The sequence below is a fragment of the Sciurus vulgaris genome (genome assembly GCF_902686455.1).
Source record: "Sciurus vulgaris genome assembly, chromosome: 11".
In the NCBI taxonomy this organism is placed as follows: domain Eukaryota; kingdom Metazoa; phylum Chordata; class Mammalia; order Rodentia; family Sciuridae; genus Sciurus; species Sciurus vulgaris.
In genome coordinates, this window is record NC_136472.1 from 114,373,720 (window position 1) to 114,399,697 (window position 25,978).

General features: G+C 47.6%; 1 protein-coding gene and 1 long non-coding RNA gene across 5 annotated transcripts in view; one reads left to right on the top strand and one right to left on the bottom strand.

Annotated features, from left to right (window-relative positions):
• LOC306640048 overlaps nt 1–24,232 on the top strand; it is a 41,469-nt gene extending 17,237 nt beyond the window's left edge. The window contains exon 3 of the long non-coding RNA XR_013757726.1: nt 24,024–24,232. This is a non-coding gene — a long non-coding RNA (uncharacterized lncRNA). The remainder of the gene's footprint in view (nt 1–24,023) is intronic.
• Nucleotides 18,739–24,692, bottom strand: THY1 (Thy-1 cell surface antigen). 4 transcript variants are annotated; one of them, XM_079103896.1, is made up of 5 exons: nt 24,674–24,692; nt 24,289–24,352; nt 21,330–21,384; nt 20,524–20,859; nt 18,739–20,055 (listed from the first exon to the last, which is right to left on the bottom strand). In XM_079103896.1, the coding sequence occupies exons 3-5, from the start codon at nt 21,364–21,366 to the stop codon at nt 19,943–19,945; spliced, it is 486 nt and encodes a 161-aa protein (XP_078960022.1). In that variant the 5' UTR covers nt 21,367–21,384; nt 24,289–24,352; nt 24,674–24,692; the 3' UTR covers nt 18,739–19,942. The 4 variants fall into 4 exon arrangements, with proteins under 4 accessions (XP_078960022.1, XP_078960021.1, XP_078960024.1 ...); XM_079103895.1 differs by lacking the exon at nt 24,674–24,692 and having other exon boundaries at nt 24,289–24,374; XM_079103898.1 differs by lacking the exons at nt 24,289–24,352; nt 24,674–24,692 and adding an exon at nt 24,241–24,264.
• Nucleotides 24,693–25,978: the final 1,286 nt, after the last annotated feature.

Here is a 25,978-nt window from a genome sequence, read left to right on the forward strand (position 1 = left end):
CTGCTTCAGCCTCCTAAGATGCTGGGATTACAGTCGTGCTCCAAGACACCGCTCTTTTCCTCTAAAAAAATCTCCTTTTACCCTCATGGGACGGGTGGTTAGTGATGAGTGCTTGTATGGAGGTAAACGGAGGCACTGAGTCACTGGAAAGAATTTTCTTTGAAATTTTAAGAAAAAGCCGAGATGAAAATTGAATTTTCGCTGCTCCCCTTCTTAGTATATAGCCTCCTTCTTTTCCTGCATGCTGGCATACAAAACCACCCAACTAGGTAGGTCGGTGCCAAGGCAAATCCAGGTTTTCAGCTTCACTTGGACTGTCAATCCTTCCCTGTGCTCTTGGCTTCTCTTTTTCAGAGACTGGATGTCTCCAGGCACCACATCCTCAAGGTCTCCCTCTTGTATTTTCCAAAGAAATGAGAGGCGACTAGTAGGGAAATGCTTACATTTCCACCTAAAAACACATCTGAATCCATCTGCTCCAGGAGCAGTGAAAGAGGTGTCCGTCTTCTTGCCCAAGACTAATCCCTTCTGGGTCTCAAATCTTTGTTTCCTTGGGGCCGTCACTCCATTGTTTCATTTTTACAGATAGGCAAACTGGGGATACAGGAGTGAACTGAACAGGCATGACTCTGCCCTCAGGGAGCTTACATTCTAGTAGAAGCAGGAGGACAATAACCAAAAGTAAAATAGATAGTGTGCTAGGTGGCACTAAGAGCTAGGGAGGCCAATCAAGGGGGGAGGGGGATATGGAGTGTGTAGAGTGTAGTCGGAGATGCCCCAATGAGAAGGTGACATTTGAGTAGTCTGAAGAAGGTGAAGAATGATCACATACTACATATCTGGAGAAAGAATGCTGTAGGCAGAGGGGACAGTGAATGCCTGAGGTCCTGAGGTGGGAGCTACCTGCCACTTTCGAGGAAGAACAAGATTGGTGTGTGTTGGATACAGCTTGACATGACTGCAGCCATCCTGAGTCATAACTGCTATGATTGATCCTGAGTAACCTAGCTGGTTTCCCCTGTAGTTTGCCAGCAAACTGTAAATAGATGAAATCATTAGAGTCATATGTGGCCAGGAATGTACCCAACTCTTTGGTATTATCTTAAAAGAAACCTTGCTGGGCATGGTGGTGCATACCCATAATCCTGGCTACTTAGGAGGCTAAGGCAGAGCATTGCAAATTTGAGGCCAGCCTCTGCAACTTAGATCCTGTCTCAAAAACAAGTAAGTGAGTCAGTAAGTAAGTAAGTAAGTTGGCTGGGGGTGTAGCTCAGTGATAACAGCCCCTGGTTTCAATCCCCACTTCAGCCAAAAAAGAAAAGAGAAAAAAGAGCCGAGCATGGTGGTGCAAGCCTCTAATCTCAGTGACTCGGAGGCTGAGACAGGAGGATTGCGAGTTCGAAGCTAGCCCCAGCAAAAGTGAGGTGCTGAGCACCTCAGTGAGACCCTGTCTCTAAATAAAATACAAAATAGGGCTGGGGCTGTGGCTCAGTGGTCGAATGCCCCTGAATTCATTCCCCGGTTGCCACCCCCCCAAAAAGAAAAAAAAAAAAACCCTGTTATTTTGTGTACCTATATGAATATGTAACAACGCATCTCACTGTTATGTGTACTTTCAATGCACCAATAAAAAGGGGGAAAAAAAAGAGAGAAACCAGGGACATTGCAGCCAGCCACTTTTGTCCTAACCATTAAATATGCCCCAAATTGGGGGACTCCAACTGGCCTTGGCACCCAGGACCAGTCTCTGTCAGTAAATCTCCCAATGTATGGCATTCTGTGTGATCCTAGATCTGTCTGCCTCTCTTTATTCAGTCTCAAGCACCCTGGGGCTAATCCTCATACACTAGGACCTAGTTGGAGAGAGGTGGGGGAAGTGGGAGATGATGAGGAAGTGATGGGCTAGCCTTGTAGGACCTTGGCTTTTACTCTGATATGATAACCTTTGGAAGGTTTTGAGTGGAGGAGGGACATGGATCTGATTTTTTTTTTAAAACAATCTCTTTAGCTACTATATGGAAAATATATTTATAGAGATGCAGAATAGTAGCAGGAGGCCATTTAAGAGGCAACTGTATTCATCTGATGAGAAATCATAGTGGTACTGGGTTATCATGGTAGAAGAAAAGGTGATCAGACGTGGGATTCTGGATGTGATTTGAATATAGAACCCATAGGGCTTTCTGCTAGGTTAGGTGGTGTGAGAGAAAGGGAGGAATTTTTCTTCTCAACATTAGCTAAGAATGGGAAGGCTGTGGAAGGAGTGGGTTTTGGTGGTGAGTTCGGGAGGAGGAAGTAGATCAGGAGCCTGGTTTGATACAGCATCAGTTTGAGATGTCTATTAGGCATCCCAATGGAGATGTCACGAAGCAGGTGGAGCCCGTGGGGGTGGTGTACACCTGCACCCAGCTACCTGGAGGCTGAGGCAGGGAGATCACCCATTCTAGGCCAGCGGCTGCAACTTAATGAGACTGTGTCTCAAAATATAAAAGGGGGCTGGGGATGTAGCTCAGTGGTAGAGTGCCCCTAGGATTAAAAAAAAAAAAAAAAAAAAAAAAAAAAAGCAAGCAAGCATTTGGATGTGCAAGTTTGGTGTGGTCTAGACTGGGGATATAAAATTGAGAATTGCCAGGTACAGTGTGCATGCCTGTAATCTCAGGAAGATCACAAGTTCAAAGACAGCCTCAGCAATTTTTTTTTTCCTTGAGGTGCTGGGTATTGAACCCAGAGTCTTGTGCATGTGAGGCAAGCACCTACCCAGCCCAGCCTTAGCTGTTTAGTGAAGCCCTAAGCAACTCAGTGAGACCCTGTCTCTAAATAAAATATAAAAAGGGTTGGGGACATGGTTCAGTGGTTAAGCGTCTGTGGGTTCAATCCCCAGTACCAAAAAAAAAAAAAAAAAATGAAAATCATCAGTGTATGCGTGTTATTTAAAAGTATATGATTAGAAGAGATTACCAAGGGAATAAGTGTAGATACAAAAATATGCAAGGACTGAGTCCTGGTGCTCTCCAATATTAAGTAGTTTCAGAAATGAGTTGGAACCATCGGCGAGAGAGAGGGTTGATTAAGTGTAATGGGGAAAAGAATTCCAGGAGTCGGCAGTCTGCTGGCTACTAAGGGAAGGAGGAAAAGATCAAATGTGTCCAAAGCTCCCTGTAGGTTTCGATGAGTGTGAGAATTAGAAGGTTATTGGTGACCTCAAGAACACTTGATAGAGTGGTGGGGTGAAAATCTGTGGATGAGTTCAAGAAAGACTGGGAGGAGAGGAGGAAACTGCAGAGGCAGCTCTTTGGAGGAATTTTGTTGTAAAGAAAGGGAAGAAATTGTGTGGGAGCTAAAAGGAGAAGTAAGGTCAAGAGAAAATTTTAAATGGGAATAAAACTATGTGTTGTATGTTGATGGGGAATAGCAGAGAGCAGAAATTGAGCAGGGCGGGGTGGCACAATCCTGTAATCCCAGTGGTTTGGGAGGCCGAAGTAGGAGGATCGCAGGTTTGAAGCCAGCTTCAGCAATTTAGTGAGGCTGTAAGCAACTTAGTGAGATTGCTGAAAATAAAAAATAGAGAGGGCTGGGGATGTAGCTCAGTGGTTAAGCGCCCTTGGGATCAATCCCTGGTGCCAAAAAAAGAAGTTGATGCTGCTTGGAGAGAGTGAGGAAAATGTCCAGAGCTGTGTTCCTGGATTAGGTGAAGAGGGATGGGATTGTGTATAGAGACGGAGGGGCTGCTTTGGTTAGGGGCATTCGTGGTTCATCCAAAGTGAAAAGAGAAGTCATAGAATTTGGGGACAGGTGTGGGGAGGTGGATGGCACAGTGAAAGCTAGTGGGGGTTCTCTGTGGGTAGCCTCTGTTCTCCCACCCAGTGAATTAGGAAGCCAGGTCAGCTGAGTGAGGATGGAGGAGGAAAGGCTGGAAGCTTGCAAGGAGAGGAGTTATGAAATAGTTACCTAGAGCAGTGGTGTACCAGAATCACCTGGAGAACCTGTGAAAGCCTTCTCACCTGTAGATGTTCAGATCCAGGAGGTCTGGGGTGGGCCTTAGATTTTGCTTTTTTTGAGGGGAGGTACCAGGAATTGAATCCAGGGGCTCTTAACCACAGAGCAACACCCCCAGCCCTTTTTTGTATTTTATTTAGAGACAGGGTCTCACTAGATTGCTTAGAGCCTGGCTAAGTTGCTGATGCTGGCTTTGAACTCGAGATCCTCCTACCTCAGCCTCCTAAGACACTCGAGTGCACCACTGTGCCCTGCAGATTTTTCATTTCCAATAAGTCTTGGGTCACAGCTGCAACTGCTGGTCTGGGGATGAGACTTTGGGGATTACTGAGCTGGGAGAGTGAATGGACTGTAGAAATGCAGCACGGTCACCAGGCAGCATCAAGGGCCTGTTTAAGGTTAAGAATCATGACTCCAAAGTGTCTGTGATCAGCACTCTTTCGTCTCATCCACAATTACTTGGGCAGGCTTGGAGTTCTATTTCTTTGAAATTCCCGTTTTTGACTGATTTGCCCTTGGACGTATAACAGTCTCCACGTTCTTCCTCCTTTAAAAAAACAATTTTGTAGGGTGCAGTGGCACATGCCTGTAATCCAGTGGCTTGGGAGGCCGAGACAGGAGGACCTTATGTTTGAGGACTGCCTTGGCATCTTAGCCAGGCCCTAAACACCTTAGCAAGACCTTGTCTCAAAATAAAAAAGAAAAAGGCCTGGGGATGTAGCTCAGTGGTAAAAAAGCTTAGAGCACTGTACAACAATGCCTGGCACATGGGGGTGCCCTGGTTCGCTGTCCATCCGCCAGCTTCTGCCTGCCCTGGCTGATGATGCCTGACCTGCATTTTCCGGTAGACTCATTCCGAGCGCCAGGCGTGATTACCCGGCTGCGTCTTGACTTATCCTTGAAGGTTCCATACCCTTGGCATACCCTTGACGATCCCAATCTCAACATGTGTTCAAACCTTAAACTCGTCATTTTGCATTGTTTTTCCCCTTTATTCCCCATGTCCATTCAAGGTGCCACTATCTATCCCATTCCCTAGTCATATTGATAGTTTTTAGTGTCTAGTTTTTCTCACTTGACTAATTTTCTCTCTTCTTCCTCCTCCGCCCTCTCTCTCTTCTCTCTCTCTCCTCTCGATAAGTTGCTGAGGCTGGCTTTGAACTTGTGATCCTCCTGCCTCAGCCTCTCCATTTGCTGGGACTATAGGTGTGCACCACCACATTCAGCTCGCTCCACTAATTCTTTCTTTTTTTTTTTTTTTTTAATTAATAGAAGTTTACTTAGAACAGATGCAAATAATAGAAAGGTAGGGAACACACTTGTCATATGAAATGCTTTTAGTAACATTAATGTGTACATCAGAATGAATTTCTAAAGAAATTATATTTTACACATTTTCTTATTATATAACCAGAGACATTTTGATTACATGGTAGAAATCAACATTAAAAAATAAAACATTTCAAGCTGTGCATGGTGTTGCATACCTGTAATCCCAGCAACTCAGGAGGCTGAGGCAGGAGGATAACATGTTTGAGGTCAGCCTAGGCAGCTTACTGAGACCCTTTCTCTAAATAAAAAATAGAAAGGGCTGAGTCACTCCACTAATTCTTATAGAGATATTATCATAATTCAGATATGCAGAAAACATTTTATCTGTTTTCTGTGATATATCTACATCTCTATTTTGAATCAGTCCCTCTTCTACTGGAGTGGTGGACACTTCATTTCAGCCAGTTGGTGGAATCTTCCCTCCTCTTTCCAGGAATTGCCTTAATTCTAGAAGGATGACTCATATATATATTTTTCTAAAGCACAAGAGGAAGATGATCCTGTTACTAGAATGACCGTCTTATGTCCACTGAGGTGTCTACTGCCTGATCCTGCTCATGTGACCTCTCTAGGTCTGGCATCTCTTCACCATGTCACTCCTGGACACCCGGAAATCATCCTGCTGCTACTTTGCCCTGGAGTGGGATGAGGAGGCCCCTGATTCTAGCTGCCTTCAATCTAGGCTGCCTTCTGCAGTTTTTCTCTTTCTGGGCCTAGGCTCCTTCCTGAGGCTCTCACCAGGATACAGGCCTGGGACTCTGTCAGGTCTCCAACACCTGTGTGGGGATCTGCTGTCTTTCCATGCTCAGGAGACCAAGGACAGAGCCACCAACCCTCATGTGCTGCCGCTGCTTTCCCAAGGCTGGCTCCTGTCTGTGGTGCTAATATCGATGTGAGGCCTTGTTCACCCAAGATATTTTCTCCATATCTTTTGTCCAGGTGGAAATCCTGCCTGTTTTCTGAAGAACCTGAAGGGCCTAGGCAATTGGAATTTAAAAGCCAGAAGTGGCTTCTTTTTTTTTTTTTTCTTTTGGTACTGAATTGAACCTGTGCTTATCACTGAGCTACACCCTTAGCCCTTTTTATTTTTTAATTTTTGAGACAGGGTCTTGCCAAGTTGCTGATGCTGGCCTTGAACTTGAGATCTTCCTGCCTCAGCCTCCCAAATTGCTGAAATTACAGACGTGAGCCACCACACCCAGTTCTCTCCTTTTTTAAGCCCCCATGCTCTCTGAGGCTTCTGGCATCTGGTCATGCTACCAGCAGCCTTATTCATGGCTATCAACTGCTGGCTCCAGGGCATGTAGTATCTCACCACCCTTGTCCCTCATCATTCTCAGTGATTTCAGTCTCTCCCTTTCAGCCTGTGAACCTCCTGACTCCCCCACCCCCTTTGTCACTGTGTGTCATCTGCCCTCCCATGAACATTTTCACATCCTTACCGAGTCTGGACTCTAAGAGAACTCCCCCTTACTTTCAGTATTGGGGATTGAATCCAGGGATACTATACCCTAGCTCTTTATATTTTATTTTTTCTGACTCCAAGCCTCAGCTGCTCTTATTTTCTTGATGAGTGTGCAACACTCCTTTCTGCTGGATGCATCCAAGTACAGAATCTTTCCTTGCTTTCCTTGAGCTTCCTATGGCCCAAAGGACCAAGTCAAGACTGTTAAACTTCTCATCAGTAAACTTCAGGGTCCAGAAAACAATGGAACAACATATCTGAAATGCTAACAAGGTCATTTTGAGGATTCAGTGAGAATAGCTTTATAGCTTAGGAACTTTTATTTCTTATTTTTCTTCTGTTTGTTGCAAACAGCCTTCATACAGCAAGATGTACTCATAGGAAAATCTTGAGTAATTCCTTAAACTTCAGCTGAAACCCAGATGCATTGTTATTTATGATTTCCTATAGAAGACATTTCCTTAAGTTTTGAAGATGGAAGTCAGATATCAAGGTGCCGGCATATATAGATTCTGATAAGCACTTTCTCCCTGGCTTGCAGACAGCCAACTTGCCGTGTCTTTACATGGCAGAAAGAGGAGAAGGGGAGGCTATATTTTATTTTTTAAATTTTGAGACAGGTCTACATTTATGATAACAGACCTCCGATGGACACGGCGCTGCCCAGTGTTTCTATCATGTTTGGCTGCTATAATTATTTTCCCACTGAAGTAGCTTTCTTTTGCCACATATCACATACCCAGAAAGGTGTAGTGGCTTAAAACAATACTTGTTGCCTCATGGTCTGTAGGTCAGAAATCCAAGTGGGCTCTGCTGGTTCTCTGGGTAGGGCTCACAAGGCCAAAATCAAGGTACCAACTGGGCTGGGTCCTGTCTGGAGGCTCAGGGCAAGAATCCACTTCCACCCTTGTTCAGGTAGTTGGCAGAACCTGGTTCCTCAGGGTTTCAGGTGTGGCAGCCCTGTTTCCAGCTGGGTCTCTCCTCTGCTCCTAGTGGCTGCTAGTATCTCTCCTTGTGTGGCCAGCTGTGGCACATTGAATCACCTTTGTGCTTTGATCTCTCTTAGACCACTGGTCGAAGAAAGGGCTCTGATTTTAAGGGCACATGTGATTGGATGAGGCCTACCCAGATAATCTCCTTCTTTTAAGATCAACTATTGGATAAACACTGGGCATGGGGGTAGGATCTCATCTTATTCCCAGATTCCAGGGGTTAGGGAATATGTGATCATGGGAGGCTATTTTTAGAATTCTGCTACCACTACTACTTTCTGATATGATGATTTTCTGTTATTTCCTTTAAAAAAATTTAGGAGCATTGAACCTTAAGAGGTTAAGGTAACTTATCCAGGATTTGAAGCTAGGTTTCTCTGACTCCTGGAAACCAGCATTTAAGCTTTCTGTCCATGCTGCTTGGAGTATTATTTTCTTTTTTCAAACTGCCCCCACCTCCCCTTCATCTCTTCAGCCTCTTATTTAACTGTGACCTGGCATGTACTTCCTTGAGAAGATGGTGGCCTCTCATCTTATAAGCTCTGTCCTGTTCTGTTTTCTGCTGCTATGACTTAATTCTGGAAACTGGGTAATAAAAAAATTGATTTGGCTCAAGGTTCTGGAGGCTGGGAGACCCAAGTGCATCTGCTTGACATCTGGGGAGGGCCTTCTGGCTGCATGACAGAGGCCCTCGCATGGTGAGAGAGCAAGTGTGACTTCTTATAAAACCACCAATGCCATCGTGGGGTCCCACCCTCGTGATCTCATCTAATCCTGATCACCTACAGAGTCCCCACCTTCAATTACCATGAACATATTTGGGGATTAAGTTTATAATACATGAACTTTTGCTGAGACACATTCAAACATAATAAGCCCTGAAACTTTGAGTTCACAGACTTCCCACTTTCATACTTAGCTGGTGTTTATTTTTCTGGCTCTAGATCCCTCCCCTCTTGCCTGCCCAATGACTCCCATTTTTCATGTTCTTCTCTTTCTCCTTTCTCAGCATTTCCCTGTCTCCAGCAATCTCAGCATCAACATAACACCATGCTCTAGTATCGCCTGTCTTAGAAACAACCAAGCTGTGTGCAGTGGTGCACTCCTATCATCCCAATTACTCAGGAGGCTGAGGCACGAGGATCACAGGTTAGGCCAGCCTGGGCAACTTAGTGAGGCCCTGTCTCAAAATTAAAAAAGAAAAAAGAAACAAATGCTCCTGGACTCTACCTCCCACACCAGCCAGAGCCACACTTTCTGAAAAGAAGTCTACACTGGTCATTCGCTGTCACGCACCCTCTCCAATCTGGCTTCTTTTACCACCACTCCACTGAACTGCTCTTGACAAGGTTGCTCTGTTAGGTATCATCCCAGCATAAATTTAGTGTCTTTAAAAAACAACTTATTATTGTGTCTCATGCTTCTGTGGTTGGCTCGCTCAGCTGGGAAATTCTCACTTGGGCCTCTTTCTCATGAGGTTTCAATCAGCGGCTGGAATTGGAGTCATCTAAGGGTTCAGCCTGGCTGGATGTCCAAGGCAATTCACACACAGCTGGCAGTTGACCATGGCTGTTGGCTGGGAGTTTAGCTGGTGCTGGTGACTGGAGGACCTCCATGGTACTCTGTGTGACTTAGTCTTCTCAGAATGGCAGCCGGTTCTAAGAGGGAGTGTCCCAGGGCATTCCTGGGGAACCCACTGGAAGCAAGGCTTCTCAAGAGCTAGCGTTGGTGTCTGGTGAGAGCTTTCTTGCTGTACCATGACACGACAGAGACCCTCACCTGGTGAGAGAGTATGCCATCCTGGGGTCCCACCTCATGACCTCATTGAATCCCAATCATCTAATCACGCAGCATGACTTCTTCACAAACTCGTGGGCATAAGCAAGACAGAGTCCACACGAGATTCAACGGGAAGAGATTACACAAGGGTGTAGTTGATTTAGGGGACCATCTTTTGAGACTTGCTACCATAGTCACCAACAACTTTGCCCTCATCTTTTATTTTAAATTACTTTTTAAAAATGTTTTTTTAGGCATGATGAATGTTTATTTTATTCATTTATTTATATGTGGTGCTGAGAATCAAACCCAGTACCTCACACATGCTGGGCAAGTGCTCTACCCCTGAGCCACAACCCCAGCCCCTAGTACTCATCTTACTTGAGTTAACAGTAGCTGACATGTTGAACATTTTTTTTTTTTTTCAAATATTCCCTTCTCTGACTCTGTAGGCCCCTGGTTTTCCTCTTTCCTCACTGACGTGCTTTCATCTCCTTTCCTTCTCTTGCCAAAACCTAAAAATTTGATGACTTCAAATTCTAGGCCTAGGATTCTAGAATTATTTGTAGAATTATTTTTCTCAAGCATCTCCCTGCATGATCTTCCTAGTCCTGTGGTCAATGCCTACTGTCCAAATGCTCTCTTCTGCCAGATTTTATCTCTAACTTTGATCTCTGACCTGTGCTTAGGACTAGGATATAGGCTGTTCTTTTTGGGGGAGTAGAAATCATTTTTTTAAAAATACAAAATATATGACCACATATGAATCAATAACTATAAGTACTGATTGGCAAATAAGTATATATCATGTGTGTATGTTCTTTTTTCATTCCCAGTACTTTTCATCTCCCTCCCTCCTCCTCCTTCTCATCTACTCGCTCTATTCTACTGATCTCCCTTCTGTTATTATTATTCATATTGGTGCATCCAGCTGTCTTCTTTTTTGGAGGGAGGTAGTGGGGATTGAATCCAGAGGTGTGCTACCACTGAACTATATCCCTGACTTTTTGTTTCTTTTTTTCTTTTTCTTTTTTTTAAAGACAGGCTCTTGCTAAGTTGCTGAGGTTGGCCTTGAACTTGTGATCCTCCTGCCTCAGCCTCCTGAGTGGCTGGAATTACAGGTGTAAGCTGTGTACCACTGTGCTTGGTTGTCCTCTAGGTTGTTTTTTGTTTGTTTTTCTTTTTGCAGTGCTGGGAATTGAACCCAGGACCTTGCACATGCCATGCAAGTGCTCTGCCACTGAGCGGCATCCCCAGCCCCACTGTCTTCTTGATAGCTCCATGTAGATGTCTAGTGGCATTGCACATTTAATACATGCAGCTCTCCACTTTCACACCCTCTAGCCTTCCTCTCTCAACAGCTGCATCATTACTTACTCATGTTCAAGCAAATGCCCAGGGGATACCCTCCTAGATTCCTTCTCACTTCTCTTGACCCCCTTCCCCCAACATCCAAATCACTGCCAATAACCAAGTCCTCTGTTTTTATTTTTTTGGGGGGAGAGGACATTAATATATTTCTTTAAATATATTTGATTTAGATTGTTTAGAAAATTAATACATTTAGCTGGACATGGTGGTGCATGCCTGTAACCCCAGCAACTTGGATCGCTGAGGCAAGAAGATCACAAATTCAAACCCAGCCTTAGCATTTTAGGGAGGCCCTAAGCAACTTAGCAAGACCCTGTCTCAAAAGTAAAAAAAAAAAAAAATTTAAAAAGGACTGGGTTACACACCCCTGGGTTTAGTACCCCCTGCCCGAAAAAAGGTAAAAAAGAATATAAAAGTGATCTCTGACTGTGTCTTACATTCTCACCTGCCAAAGCAAACTTCCAGTTATTAAGGTATTTCTTCTACTATTTATTTCTATATTTAAAGTTTTCTTATATATATATATATATATATATTTTCTTGATTTTCCAGTGTTAAGTATTATCTATTGACTTTCAGATATGGAAAACATGGTGTTAGCTCTTTTATATGCCCATTTCTTCCCCAACCAAATATATTCACTTATCCTTTCCTTTCCTTCCCATATAGCTTTATCACAATTTTTGGTAACATCATTATTTAATGCTGTCTTAGTCCTTCAGGCTGCTATTGTAAAGCACTATGAACAGGGTGGCTTATAAACAACAGAAGTTTGTTTCTCGTGGTCTGGAGGCTGGGATGTTGAAGATGGAGGGCCCACTTCTGGTGAGGGCCTTCTTGCTCTGTGGTGACATGGCAGAAGCCATCACATGGTGAGAGAGAGAGAGAGAGGGAGGTGTGCCTGTGAGAGCAGGAGAACAATCTCGCACCCTCAAGCCCTTCTATAATCCGCTTGTCCCCACTCAGGAGGATGGGGCCCTCAGGACCTGAGCACCTCCCATTAGGCCCCACCCCCAACATGGTTGCATTGCGAATTAAGTTTCCAACACTTGCTTTTTGGGGGCACATTCAAATACTAGAACTTCCCAAGGGTCCCCTCTTCAAATCCTATCATCTTGGGTTAAGGATTTCAACGTAGGAATTTTAGAAGGATACAAACATTGGAACTCTAGCAAGCGTTCATATTAATATGATTATATAAATATTATTCACAGCTAAACCATGTAATGGGCTATGGTTATCTTTTTTCTGCCCTATAGAGTGAATATTTTCCATTTTGGGGGGATTTTGTTAAGAATTACATTTTTTAAAGTTTAAAATAATTACAGATTTATAACAAATTACAAAAATAGTACAAGAGGTCCTGTTTGTACCTTTGGACAGAGTTTCAAGGCTTCATGTATCCCTCACCCAATTTCTCTAGTGGTAACATCTTGATCAACTGCAGTCCACTAGCTCCAGTGGGAAACTGACACTGGTAAAATACACGGACCTGCCTCAGATTTCGTCAGGCCTCTTTTTCAGCTCTGGGTCTCTCAAAGCTACCACTTCCTTTTATTTTTACTTTTATTATTTTATTTTCCTTTTATTTTCACAACTTTGTTCTGAGCTGCCACATCTCTTTTAGGACTAGTGCAATATTCTCCTGATTTCTTGCTATCCTCCAGTGTGTTTCCACAAAGCAGCAAGGAGGAGCTTCTAATCACAGGAGTAGATCAAATCCTTTAACACATTCCGTTGCTCTTCGAATACAATTCAAACTCTTCATCGTGACCTCCAAAACCCTATGGGATCTGGCATGTTTACTTCTTTCTTTTCTTTTCTTTCTCGTCCCCGCTGTCTTTCTTTCTTTTGTTCCGGGCATTGAACTCAGGGGCACTCAACCACCGAGCCACATCCCCAACCCTATTTTGTATTTTATTTAGAGACAGAGTCTCACTGAGTTGCTTAGCGCCTCGCTGTTGCTGAGGCTAGCTTTGAACTTGCCATCCTCCTGTCTCAACCTCCTGAGTAGTTGGGACTATAGGTATACGCCACAGCACCCAGCAATGTCAGCTTCTTTACTGACATCTCAGACCACTCCTTGTCTTCAGCCCTTGAGTGGACCCTCACTGTTCCCTCTGCCTTGTGCCTCTAGCAGTTCTCCCTTTTTCTCCCTTTTCAGGTCTCAGACCAAAGGCAGCCCCTCAGGCTCTCTCTCATTAGCCTAACTAAAGTGTTATCTATTTTTTCAACATCAAATCTCTTAGTCCCGTTGGTTCTATTCCAAAATATATTCAAAACTGGATTGCATCATGGCCTGTCAACTGCCAGCTCTCAGCCCTAGCCTGGGCTGTTATCATTTCTGGCCTGGACTGCTGTGGTAATCTAGCTGATATCCTTTCTTATGTTCCCTACAGCACTTTCTCCACACAACAGCCGAAGTGGTCTTTAAAAATTCATATCACAAAAAAGAATACATATACATATAAATGGTCCCAATCTATAATTAGTGGATTTGTTTTCTTGTTTAATGTCCATTTCCAGTCTAGAGTCTAAGATTCCCCTACCCTCACTTTTTTTTTTTTTTAGATGCTGGGGCTGGAACCCAGGGCCTTGTGCATGCTAGGCAAGTACTTTACCACTGAGCCCCATCCCCAGCTCTTTAAAAAAGAGATTTTTATTTTGAGACAAGGTCTCACTAAGTTTCCCAGGCTGGCCTTAAACTTGAGATCCTTTTGCCTCAACCTCTTGAGTAGCTGGGATTACAGGGGTACATCACCATACTCAGCTAGAAAATAAGTTTAGTGGGTGTGTTATCAGCTTTTCATCACTGTGACAAAATAAGATAACAAAATATGATAAACAGCTTACATGGGGATAATTTATTTTAGCTCATGGTTTCAGCAGCTTCAGTCTATGGTCAGTTGGCTCTGTTGCTTTTTGGGCCTGTGGTGAGGTAGCACATCATGGCAGGAACATGTGGCTGAGGGAACTGTTTACCTCATGGTGGCCAGGAGACAAAGAGACAAGGAAGCGACCAGAGTTCCACTATCCTCTTCAAGGGCATGCTCCCAATGACCAGCCTCATCCACTAGGCCCCACCTCCTAAAGTTCCACCACCTGATAGCACCACAGACTGGGGACCAAGTCTTTACACATGGGCCTTTGGGGGACACATATCCAAACCATAGTCAGGGGCAGGGGAATTTCTGCACCATTCACTATTCTATCACTAACTTTGCAGGATATAGAAGAAATAAAATAAAATTTTGTTCTATGTATTCAGCTTACAAAATAAAAGAGGCTACTTTTTGCGCTAACTACTATTAATGACTCCTCCTCTAGGAACCTTTTGGTCTGCTGAACAAGTCCTATATATGCATCATAGCACTTTACCAAAGTATAATTTACAGTTACCCATTTTAAGTATATAGTCTGACAAGTTTTTCCTTTTTTTTTGGGGTACTAGGAATTGAATCCGGGGCCCTTAACCACTGAGTCACATCCCCAGTCCTTTTTAAAAATGTTCAATTAATTAATGTATTTATTTTTATATGGTGTTGAGGATTGAACCCAATACCTCATACATGCTAGACAAGTGCTCAACCACTCAGCCACAACTGCAGCCCATTCCTGCTCCCCCTCAAGCCTTTTTTATTTTTTCTTTTGAGACAGGGTCTTGTTAAGTTGCTTAGGGCCTCACTAAGTTGCTGAGGCTGGCTTTGAACTTGCAATCTTCCTGCCTCAGCCTCCTGAGTTGCTGGGGTTACAGGCATGAACCACCACATCCAGCTAGCTGCTTCTTTTTAATTGTGTAAAATACACTTAACAAAATTTTTTCCTGGGGCTGGGGAGATAGCTCAGTTGGTAGAGTGCTTGCCTTGCAAGCACAAGGCCCTGGGTTTGATCCCTGGTACCGAAAAAAAATTTTTTTTTTCCTTCTCAACCCTCTTCAAGAGTAAAGTACAACTGGGCATGGTGGCACTTGCCTGTAATTCCAGTGGCTTGGAAGGCTGAGACAGGAGAATCACGTGTTCAAAGCCAGCCTCAGCAACAGCGAGGCACTAAGCAACTCAGTGAGAGCCTGTCTCTAAATAAAATACAAAATAGGGCTGGGGATGTGACTCTGTGGTTGAGTGCCCCTGAGTTCAATCCCCAGTACCAAAAAATAAATAAATAAATAAAAAGGAAAGTACAGTGTGTTAGGTATGTCCACACTGTTGTGTTACCATTACCACATACCTCATCCACAGAACCCTCTTCTTCTTGCAGAACTACAACCCTAGAGCCTAAACCCAGTAACTCCTCATTCCCTCTCCACCCTAATCCCTGGCAACCTTCATTCTCCCATTTTGTCTCCAGGAATCTGACTTTAGGCTTCTTTTTTTTTAAATTTGCTATCTTACCCACTTTTAAGTTTAGGTAGCTATTTTTCCCCCCAGTACCAGAGATGGAACCCAGGGCCTCATTCATGCTAGCCAGGCACTCCACCACTGAACTACACCCGGCTTAAATGTTCAGTTCAGTGGTGTTAAGTAGTGGCTTCTTTTAAAGGTGTTTTTAGGTTTAGCTGTGAGTGTGAAAAACCTCAAATAATAGTAGCTTAAATAAAATGGCTCACTGTCCCATTGTCTCCAAGAAACCAGGCTCCTGATTTGCTTTGTCATTTGTAACACACAGCTTGCCATCTCATAGTTCACGATGGCTGCTCCAGTTCAAGCCATTAGCTCCACATTCCAGTTGACATGAACATGAAAGGGGAAGAAAGGCATACTTCACAGAAATCACACTTATTTTGTGCTTATGTGTCATTGGATAGAACCTAGCAATATAGGCCCATCCACAGCGAGAAAGTTGGGACATGTGGTCTTCATTCTGGGCCACATATTGCAGTTTTAATTTGTAGGCTACTGCTGAGAAAGAAGAGAAGGCATGCTGGGGACTCCCCCTCCGCTGCCCACCCCAGTGTTCGCCACGTTTTCCCTGCCTCATGGCACTGGTCACCCACTGAAACCAATTCCTTGCTTCCTGGAGTTTGGATTCCTTCAGCCAGGGCCTGTCTTTTATTCTTGAGTACAGAGACAGGTGCATTTTGGGTTGCACAAATAAATGATTCGAGCCTAACCGTCTTATTTTAAGAATTATTGAAAGGAAGCCCTGAAGAGTAGTGACGAGATCATCTAGGGTCGTCTAGTCCAAGTTCTGTGAATTAAGGAAACTGCTTCGCTGATAACTGGTGGTGGCTTCCACCAGGCCACACCCACTCCGGGCACTCCCTGCTCCCACTGCTGGGCAGGCTCTTCGTTGGAGCCACATGTGGCCTTCATGGAACTCTGCCATTGGTCCCATGCTGCCTCCATAGTCCGCATCCACTTCCATGCCTCCTCCTGCCTGCAGGCCTTCTCTTTGCAAAACTGCGCCCAAGTCTATACAAGCTGTTTCCCCTTGAGGGCTGGGGGTCGTTCTGGGCCTGATAGTCTCCTGAGGCCAAGAACCTGGACAGGAAATTTGTCCCACCTTTGTTCTGGAGCCCTCCTGGACTGAGTAGAAGAGAGTCCACAGCCCCTTACACCTTGCCAGGAATCTGGAGGAAACCAGACTCAGTGTTTTCTCACCAATGAAAGAGGAAAGGAGTTAACTTGGGATTTGCTTCTTTCATATGTAAAGACACATATATCCTCTCCAGCATGAAATGTCTCATAGAGATGCCTTTCCCTTCCTGAGGGAGTTCCTGGAAGTCAGAGAAAGCTACCCTGGCACCTTGTGTAATTGTCCAATCCAGAACTGGGAGCTCTGAGGGGCTTCTGATGCTCTTGGGCAAGAATTCTAGGATACAAGGTAGGAAATAATGTAACTGAGGAGCCAGATGGTAAAGAGTGAGGAGCAGCAAAAAGGTGGATGGGGACTGTGTCTGGGGCAAGTATCCGCCTCCATGAGACATGGGGATTTTCACTGGCCAACCAAGAAATGTGCACAGCATCAGGGGACCTGTGACGTACATGATCCTGCTTCCTTGGAATGATGTCCCTCTCCTCCCCGAGTTTGAAATTTTCATGCCCTTTATAAATGCCGTCACAATGACGTCCCACAGCCTTCACGAGACCTGCTCAGAGAGACCTGCCACTGAGAGCCTGTGGCCCCCCTACTCATGGCCTGGTCTTTCTGGGTCGGTTTGTGTTGTGAGGTCTGAAGACCTCTTCTCCCTTCCTGCCTTTCCATAGTCCATGGTCCTCTGCTGGCCTCCGGCCTCCTTCCTACCTGCTCCAGGCCTCAGGGTCTGCTCCCCTAAGAGGATGGCAGTGGGCAATCCCATCCCCTGGGCACCCGTCTAAGAGTGTAGCTGCTAAGCTGTCAGGGAGACAGTGTCAGGTGTGACAAAGGGCATAGAGGAGGCATCATGCACATGCCAGGGTCACACACTGGCCTCTCAGCTGAGACTTCATACCTGGCCTTCCAATTTTTTCCAGAAAGATCTTTCGACTTGCCCTTTCATCACCCTGAACTTGGCATCTGAACTCCATTCCCCCATGAAGCCTCTTCTCACCAAGTCTTCTTTCCTTGCCACAGTAGTTGCTGAGGCAGTAGGGGTTCTAGGCAAGAACCAGGGTCACAAGGGTGTCCCTCTCCCAGAGAGCTCAGGGCTGGCTGTACCAACTGATTGGCCTGTAGCCTCATGGTCTGTGACGGGAAGCTTCTGCTTTCTTTTGGACATGGTCACCAGAGGGGCCACTGCAGGGCAGACGCTAGGGTAGGAGGTAGCAGAAGAGTGGGAGTGAGTGGCATGAAGTTAGAGGTGGGCCTTTAAGAAAAATGCTCAGAGAGAACCATCCTATCCAGTGCTAGAGACCAAATGAGTCATCCTCCTCCCCCACGTTCCCCGGCAGAGAGGGACAGGCTGGAGAGGCTGCCTCCATAACTCACAGCCATGGGGCTCACAGCCACGCTGGAGTCCTGATGGAGCCCCAGTCCCAGGACGACCCCGACACTTGTTCACATTCTACTCATTACTTGCAGGGGAGGGAGACAGGGGTGAGGCCTTGTTCTCTCTCCACTTCAATGGGGACAGTATTTGTCTCTCAACCTTTCTTTTTCTTTTTGGTGCTGGGGATTGGACCCAGGGGCGCTTAACCACTGAACCACATCCCAATCTCTTTTTAAAATTTTATTTAGAGATAGGGTCTTGCTGAGTTGCTTAGGACCTCACTAAGTTGCTGAGGCTGGCTTTGAACTGGTGATTCTCTTGCCTCAGCCTCCCGAGCTGCTGGGATTACAGGCATGTACCACTGTGCCCAGCCCATCCTTTCTTTGGTTACGGCTTTTGGATTGGAGAACTCATTCCTGCTGGGTCACCTTGATGGCATGGACGGCTCCCACCAAACCTCCCTCCTGTGCTCCAGTGCTTGCCCTCTCAATGGTAAATGGGACTCGAGTGGGCGTTTCTGAACAACCAAGGTGAGAAGAATAAGCAGACTGCATGCCTCAGTGCTTGCTCACGCAAAGCTGCTTGCAGAGCCAGAGTCTCGTGGCTCAGCCTACACATTGGCAGGTGGGTCGTTATTGCAGCCAGGTGAGTCAGCAAAGAGGGAACTTCCATTTATTTGGGCAAATATGTCATATTAGATTATTCTGAAAGAAGCCCAGCATGCAGTGGGCTGCATGCAACCCCCCTGAGGATGGGGGTTGCAGAGAGTGGGAGGGGAGAAGACAAGGACAGAGGAAGGTCTTGTGTCCCCCAGGCTCTCCTCAGACTCTAGGCCATGGAGACCCCCAGCCAAGGGCGGAGGCGCCTGGGGACTGCAAGAGCAGAGATGGACACAAGGACAGACTCCAGAGGCTTGGTTTTATTGTGCAGTTTGCTTTTTCCTCAATGAGATGCCATTAAGCTGTGGTGGCACTATACACAGTCACAGGACAGGCAGAGCTGCCGGGTGGGGAGCTGGGTGTTGGGAAAAGCCGACTCCTGAGGAGTGTGCCACTCTGGGGTCTCATTCCATGGCCTGCCTTGGGCCCCCCTAGGTCCTTGAGGAGGCAAGCCTGCGGGGCAGGGGCTGTCTGGGGGCTCAGGGCCCAGTCAGCAGGGGCTGGCCTTGTTGGGCGAGGGGAAGAGCCCCCCTTAGGAACTTGGGCCAAACTCCATGAGGCTCTGGGACTCTATCTCCCTCCTCCCTCCTCCCTGCAGAGCCTGCTGATTAGTGATGTGGAAGCTCTTGGGAGCTTGGGACAGCCCAGGAGAGGGCTTGTCCTCTGTAACCCTCACAACGCTGGTTGAGCAGTGCGTGCCAGCAGTCTCACATTTTCATCTTCTTTCGTTGTGGAGGGGTGCGGCACCCTCACCTTCTGCGGGCTTCTGCACCCCCCTGTCTGGTGCTGCTGCTCCCTGGCTGACTGCATTGCCACTGGATCAGGCCTCTGGCCCAACGTCCCTAGGGGACTTATGCAGTGGCAAGAGGGTGGCTTTTTTGTGTGGCTGAGAATGTTCCTGGAGATGCTTACTTCTCACCCTCACATCATGGCTACACGTGCTTAGGTGGTGTGTTCACACCTGGGTCTTGGGGTGCCAGGTCTCAGGACAGAGCGTGTCTGCCAGACCCAGACACCCCCCACCTGCTCCCTGCCCAGGTCTCTCCCAGGCCTGTGGTTCTGGTGGGCCTGGATGGACCCGCCCAGAGACTGGAACCCTCTACCCGTCACATGCCCTCACTCTCCATCAGGTCTCCCACCCTGGCTTCCCTTGTCACAAACTCCCAAAGAAAAGGAAGGATAAACCCTAAATAAACCAGACAGAAGCAGCTCTGGAACAAAGAGTACAAAAAGACAGCCAGTGGCGTGCGGAGAGGGTGAAGTGGCAGTGGGTGGGTGGGTAGATGATGGCATGCAGTACTGGGATTCCTTATAAGGGGTGGGGTCCCCGTTTCTCCCCAAGGTGTAAGAAGGACTGGGGGAAGGGGATCAGCCAACTCAGAGAAGCAGGATCTTCTCTGCACTGGGCCTTGAGGCTTCCTGTATCCTCTGTGGGCCCAACCAGTCACAGGGAAATGAAATCCGTGGCCTGGAGGAGGGAGAGTGAGAGCAGGAGCAGCAGCAGCCATGAGGTATTCTGAGCCAGCAGGCTTATGCCCTCACACTTGACCAGCTTGTCTGTGAAGAGAGAATGGGGTGGGGGAGGGACCAGGACTCAGGCAGGCAAAGGCCCAAAGCAAGTGTGTGTCCCCTTCAGGGGAACAGTGCCATGACGTCTTCGCTAGACCAACTTGGTCTAAAAGAATCAACCATCTTTCCCATATGCAGATTTCTGAGCCCTTGAACACATATCTTATCAATATCTTGGTAATCAAAAGAAAACTGGGTGAGGGAGGTAATGTCACGGGAGGCCACGTGTCTGTAGTCACAGAAGTGGTTACTACACTGCTCTGCCTGTCTGGCTGGCCGCTCTTCCCCCATTCACACTGAAGGCAGTGGCTCCCCAGGGGACCAGGCAGTAGGGAGAGGGTAAGGGAGTTATGGGGCTCCTTGTCCTTCCAGCCTAGCTAAGGGCACTAACTGCTGTCCTCACTAGCTTGGTTGTTCCCAGCCTGGCTCTCTTGGCCATTTGGGGACTTGTCTCACCTCTGAGCACAGAGACGTTCTGGTGGGAGACTGTGGGAGGCTGACCGGAGAGGCGGAGTTCGCACGTGTAGGTCCCCTCATCCTTGTTGGTGAAGTCGGCTAAGTAGAGGACCTTGATGTTGTACTTGCTGGTGAAGTTGGTCCGGGAGCGGTATGAGTGCTCGGGCACCCCCACGGTGCCATAGAGCACGTGCTTCTTTTTCTCACGGGTCAGGCTGAACTCGTACTGGATGGGCATGGTGGTGGCATTCTCATGGCGGCAGTCCAGACGAAGGCTCTGGTTCACCAGGCAGGCCGTTAGGCTGGTCACCTTCTGCCCTCGGGACACCTGCAAGACTGGCACCAGCAGTGCCCCCTTCGAATTGGGGGGAAGCTGACAGAGCAGGGGGCCTCCCACCCGCATTAAGAGTAGGCATGGGCCAGGTTAAGCAGAACGTATGGGTCTGCTTGGTGAGTGACTCTTCCCAAACCAGGGGTCCCAAGTGGGGCAGACCCCAGCCTCCCTCTCTAGTCTGCGTGAGCCCTGGGTCTTGTCTGTGTGTTTCAAGGACAGGAGGTCTTGGGCTGGTGAGGGTCTTAGTCTCCATTGGAGATTCTAATTCACTAGTAAGGGACAGGGCTCAATGAATGTTTCTAAAGACCACCTCCCATAGCAGGTCACTAGGTTGAGTAGCTAACTTGGGGATGAAAAAAGCCCTCTCTCCTTCAGTCACCTGCACTTTCTGAGACTGTAAGGAAGATACTAGCTTCTCTGAAGGATAGAAGCCAGGATGCCTAGAACGCTAGCCCTGCCCCCTGCCCAGTACCTGCCAGCAGGACAGCGATACCGATGGCCGGGTTCATGGTGCCAAGAGCTCAGTCCTGGATATGGGGTGGGAAGAGATGGAAATCAGCCAAGAGATGGGGCAGATGTGCCCACACTTATGCCAGGACATGGGCTCCTGGGGAACATGGTGCACATCTAAGCCCCTCCCTCCATCCCTCCTCCTCTCCCCATTTCTCTCCGAAAGTGGCATTACCACAACTCTTTCCTCTTCAAGGATAGCAAGGGAGGAGGGACACACCCTGGAATGGTGTTTATGCTTGGCCATGAACACTTCTCAGCTCCTAGTCGAGCTTCCTTCTTTGACTTTAACTATTACTTAATTTTGTGGTACTGGGAATTTAACCAGGGGCACTCTACTGCTGAGCTACTCCCCTGGACCCCCCACACTTTTGATACCAGAGATTGAACTCAGGGGCTCTTATCCACTTCTTATATTTTATTTTGAGACAGGATCTTAAGTTGCTGAGGCTGGCTTTGAACTTGAGATCCTCCTGCCTCAGCCTCCCCAGGCTCTGGCATTATAGGTGTGTGCCACTATGCCCAGCCCCCACCCTTTTAAAATTTTCATTTTGAAACAAGATCCCACTAAGTTGCCACCTGCCTCAACCTAGAGTCGCTGAGATTACACCACACCCAGCTAGGTGACTTTATATTTACCACTCTTTTTTTTTTTTTTAGGAATGTAAGACCTATGAGGACAGGACTTACTATTTAATTTTTAAAAGTTTAATTTGATAAAATACATATAACATTTACTATTTTAACCATTTTTGGAAGTGGTATACTAGGGATTGACCCAGGAGTGTTTTACCATGGAACTATATCTCCAGTCTTTTTTTTTTTTTTAATTTTGAGACAGAGTCTCACTAAGTTGCCTATGGCCTCCAACCTGTGATCTTCTTGCCTCAGCACCTGAGTTGTTGGGATTAAAGGTGCATACCATGGTGCCAGGCTCTTAGTCAATGTTTTTCTTTTTGTGGTGCCTAGGATTGAACTCAGGGACTCAAGCCTGGTGGGCAAGCACCCTACTCCTGAGCTGCATCCCCAGTCCTCTTAACCATTTTTTTTTTGAAGGGTGCAATTCAGTCAAATTTAGTACATGCTCACTGCTGTGTAACAATCTCCAGAACTTTGGTTTTTTTTTTTTTAAACTCATTTTTTCTTTCAAAATGAAAACTGTAATGAGCAGTTAAAATTTTCTCACTCAGGGACTTATTTCTTGTTCAAAAAAATTTACCAATACCTAGAATATTTTCTGGTATATTAACAGATGTTGAAAAGATATTTATTTGGCACCAGGGATTGAACCCAAGGGTGCTTAACCACTGAGCCACATCTGCAGCCCTTTTTAAATACTTTTGAGAGAGGATCTTGCTGAGTTGTTTAGGGCTTTGCTAAATTGCTGAGGCTGGCTTTGAACTTGTGATCCTCCTGCCTCAGCCTCCTGAGCTGCTGGGATTACAGGTGTGAGCCACCACTCCCGGGAAAAGATAGTTATTGAATAAGTGAAGGAATGAGGCTCTCTGAGCTTTAGATACCCACAGGGTATAGTCAGGATTAGGAAAAATGACAAGCATTTGGCAGTTCCACTGCTCAAGGTAAATGATCCTGAAAGGTTAATGCCTAGGGATGATGCCAGGTGTGTCTGGTCAAGGCACTCGCAGATAGACTTCTACTGGGTGCTCAGTTAAGGTGTTTTCGGATGTGTGGAAGGGAAAGCGACAATAATCTATGCACATGAGCAAAAAAAAAAAAAAAAAAATGCTTCCAAACGTCAAGCTTTCTGGGATTTCAGGAGCTGCAGGTTTCTAGTCTGGCTTTAACAGGCTTCCTGCCTTATCTTTTAGACTGGACCAACACCTTGGCGAGGTGACAAGGAATGGGTAGTCTAGACTGTCCGCAGCAGGGATTGGGAGCGGTCACCAGAGGGGCGTGCGCTGGAGAGCGCGCGGGCCCCGCGTTGATTGCCTGTGCCCGGGTGCTCAGCTTCTGGGCTGGCGAGCTAGGGTCCCGCAGCTCTGTGGCTACGGAGAATGCCCTTTCCTTCCCGGGGACAGCTGCCTCCCGGAGCCGGATCCTGGGGCTCTGCAGCGGAGGAGGCTGGGCTATAGGTCTTTGATTTGAGGACACTGGATTACTGAGGAGAGGAGCGGGCTCAGGATTTAAAAAACGGGGAGCGGTGGCCAGAGCAAGAAAGGGAAGAAATGGGGCCGGGGCTCGGGGATGTGAAGCCAAAGGGAGGGGCAGAGAGTGGTTGAGGAGGCGCAGTCTAATTTTTTTCTCTGCCGGTGTCCCCGCATCCCAGACCCAGAGAAGCTCTGCGCTGCCTTCCTCTCCAGCCCCCGCTCGTCGAGCCCCACCCTTATTTCCTTTCTGTATTCCATTCCTCTCCTTTTCCAATTGAGGTTCCCCTTCCCCCTCGCTCACCCTTTTCGGTTCTCCCCTCCCCCGCCTGCCCGCCTTCCACCCAGTCCCCGCCCGCGGCACTGCGGTTTCCCTACCTCTGGTGCCCCACACCCAGCCCGCGGCGAGGTCGCGCGGCACAGATACCCTATGGCTTGCCACCCTCTGTCTTCTTCCCGATGTTCTCCCCGCTCCCACCTTTACGAACTGGGCTCGGGGATGTCTGGGTGGAGAACAGAACCAAAGGCTGTCTTCAGTGTCCTTCCTCCAGTGCCCCAGCCCCAGATCATCGTCAGCCAGCAGGCGAAAGCTACCAAGCGCCTTCCGCAAAGGGCGGGCTGCGGCGTGGCAGCTACCCTACCCTGCAGAGCGTCCCACTCTCGCCCCGGCCTGAGAAGCAGGTCCCTCCCCGAGCTCTGCGCTGGTCCTTCCCCGGCGCCCTCAGATCGTTTCCCGAAGACCTGGGCTGGGAAGGCTTGCACGGGTACCTGGTGGTTCTCCCTGAGACCCAGGTCCCGCCTGGCTCCAGCTCTCACCTGGGATCTGGGCTCTGCTGCTGCAGCCTCCTCCGGATGCACCGCCGCCTCCAGTTGCTGCACCCTGCAAGGAGCCCGCAGTTTTCACCAGGGGTGGGAGAAAGGGGGAGCAGGGAGGGCCCCAGGGCTCAGCCAATCAGAGGCTGAGGGGAAAGGATGGAGGGGGCGGGAGGAGAAGGGGAGGAGGAGGCGGTTGGGTCTTGGTGTGGGAAGGTGGCAGGCTGCCGCAGAAGGGGGACCTCCGCTCTGTGACTGGTCGGCTTGGCCAGGGACGGGAGGGTTTTGGTCCCTGAAATTAGGGTGGGGCAGTCTAAAGAACATTAGCCGCCTCCCAGAGCCCCCGCAATGATCCTCTCCTTTTAAGCCTGTAACCCCTTCTTCTGACCTGGTCTTCAGAAATCTGTGGGAAAACCAAGAGGTAAGGAGTGCAGGAGGGAGGTCGGCACACTTCCTCCTTGACTTCTGGGCTGGAGCCGTCTTCCTCCCGAGCCTCCGGTGAGAGGATTCTGTGTGGGAAAGTCCCAGTTTCTCCAAAGGAAGCGGGTTGGACAGCCCGTTGGAAGAAGGCAGGGTTTGTACCCAACTGGTCCTTCCCAGGTTCCCAGCCCAGCTGGGCCTGGTGTCTTCCTCAGCTCCTGGGCTGGCACCTCCCCACCCAAAGGACTGGTTTGTTCTTCTCACTTTTGTGAGTACTGTCTGGTCTTTAGACCAAGTAGCGCTGGGCACATTACATCAATGGTCACATTATCCCACAACAACCAGCTGTGTTTGTCACATTCTACCCCTCCATCCCACTTCTGGGTTGACCTGTTGTCTGGCCTTGGAACCCAAGCCTTCAGTGCTGAGCCACTCCACTCTGCTGCAGGCAGCCTCTTGGGAGAGAAAAAGGGGGAACTCTGGGAAAGGGGCGGAGACTAAGTCTGGAAAAAAGAATAGGCTTCAAACCTAGCTTCTGATTTCCTGGAGTTCTCTTCATCAGTTTTTTTCCCGAGTACTGGGGATTGAACCCAGAGGTACTTCACCATGCAGGTGCATCCCCAGCCCTTTTTATTTTGAGACAGGGTCTCACTAAGTTGCTCAGGCTGTCCTCAAACTCCGCCTGTGGAGTAGCTGGGATTACAGGTGTGCACCACCAGGCCTGGCTACCCCATCAATCTGGTGTCATCAGAAGGAGTCCCTTTTTCACATCTGGTGCTGATGACTTGTCAACCTACCCACAAGTATGCCAATTCATTTTTTTTTTAAAACAAGGATTTATTTGATTGATTTGATCCTTCTCTGTGAACGCTGGGCAGGATATATTGTAGGCTGACCCTGCCTTCCAGCTCTCTGCCTGCACATTCTTCTATTTCTTCACAGAAGTCAGCCCTGGCATTATAGTACTGTAATGGCACTGTTGGACTCTATCCCTGGATACACAAATGGGAGTTTCATTTTCTTCTCTGTCCCTTGGAGAGCGAGGTGGTCTTCCAGCACTTACAATGGTGAACTGCTCTAACTACAACGAGCCTTGCAGATAGTCAGTCCAAAGGGGTGATTTCACTTTGTTAAACCACAGGAAGTCCTGGGGCACTTAATGAAGATGGCCGCTGCCCACCTCCCTAGGCCCCGCTCACTGTAGTTCTCAGTCTGCACTTTTCCCAAGCCTTACAGGGTCTCAGACTATGAAACGCTGGTCTGGTAAGACCAC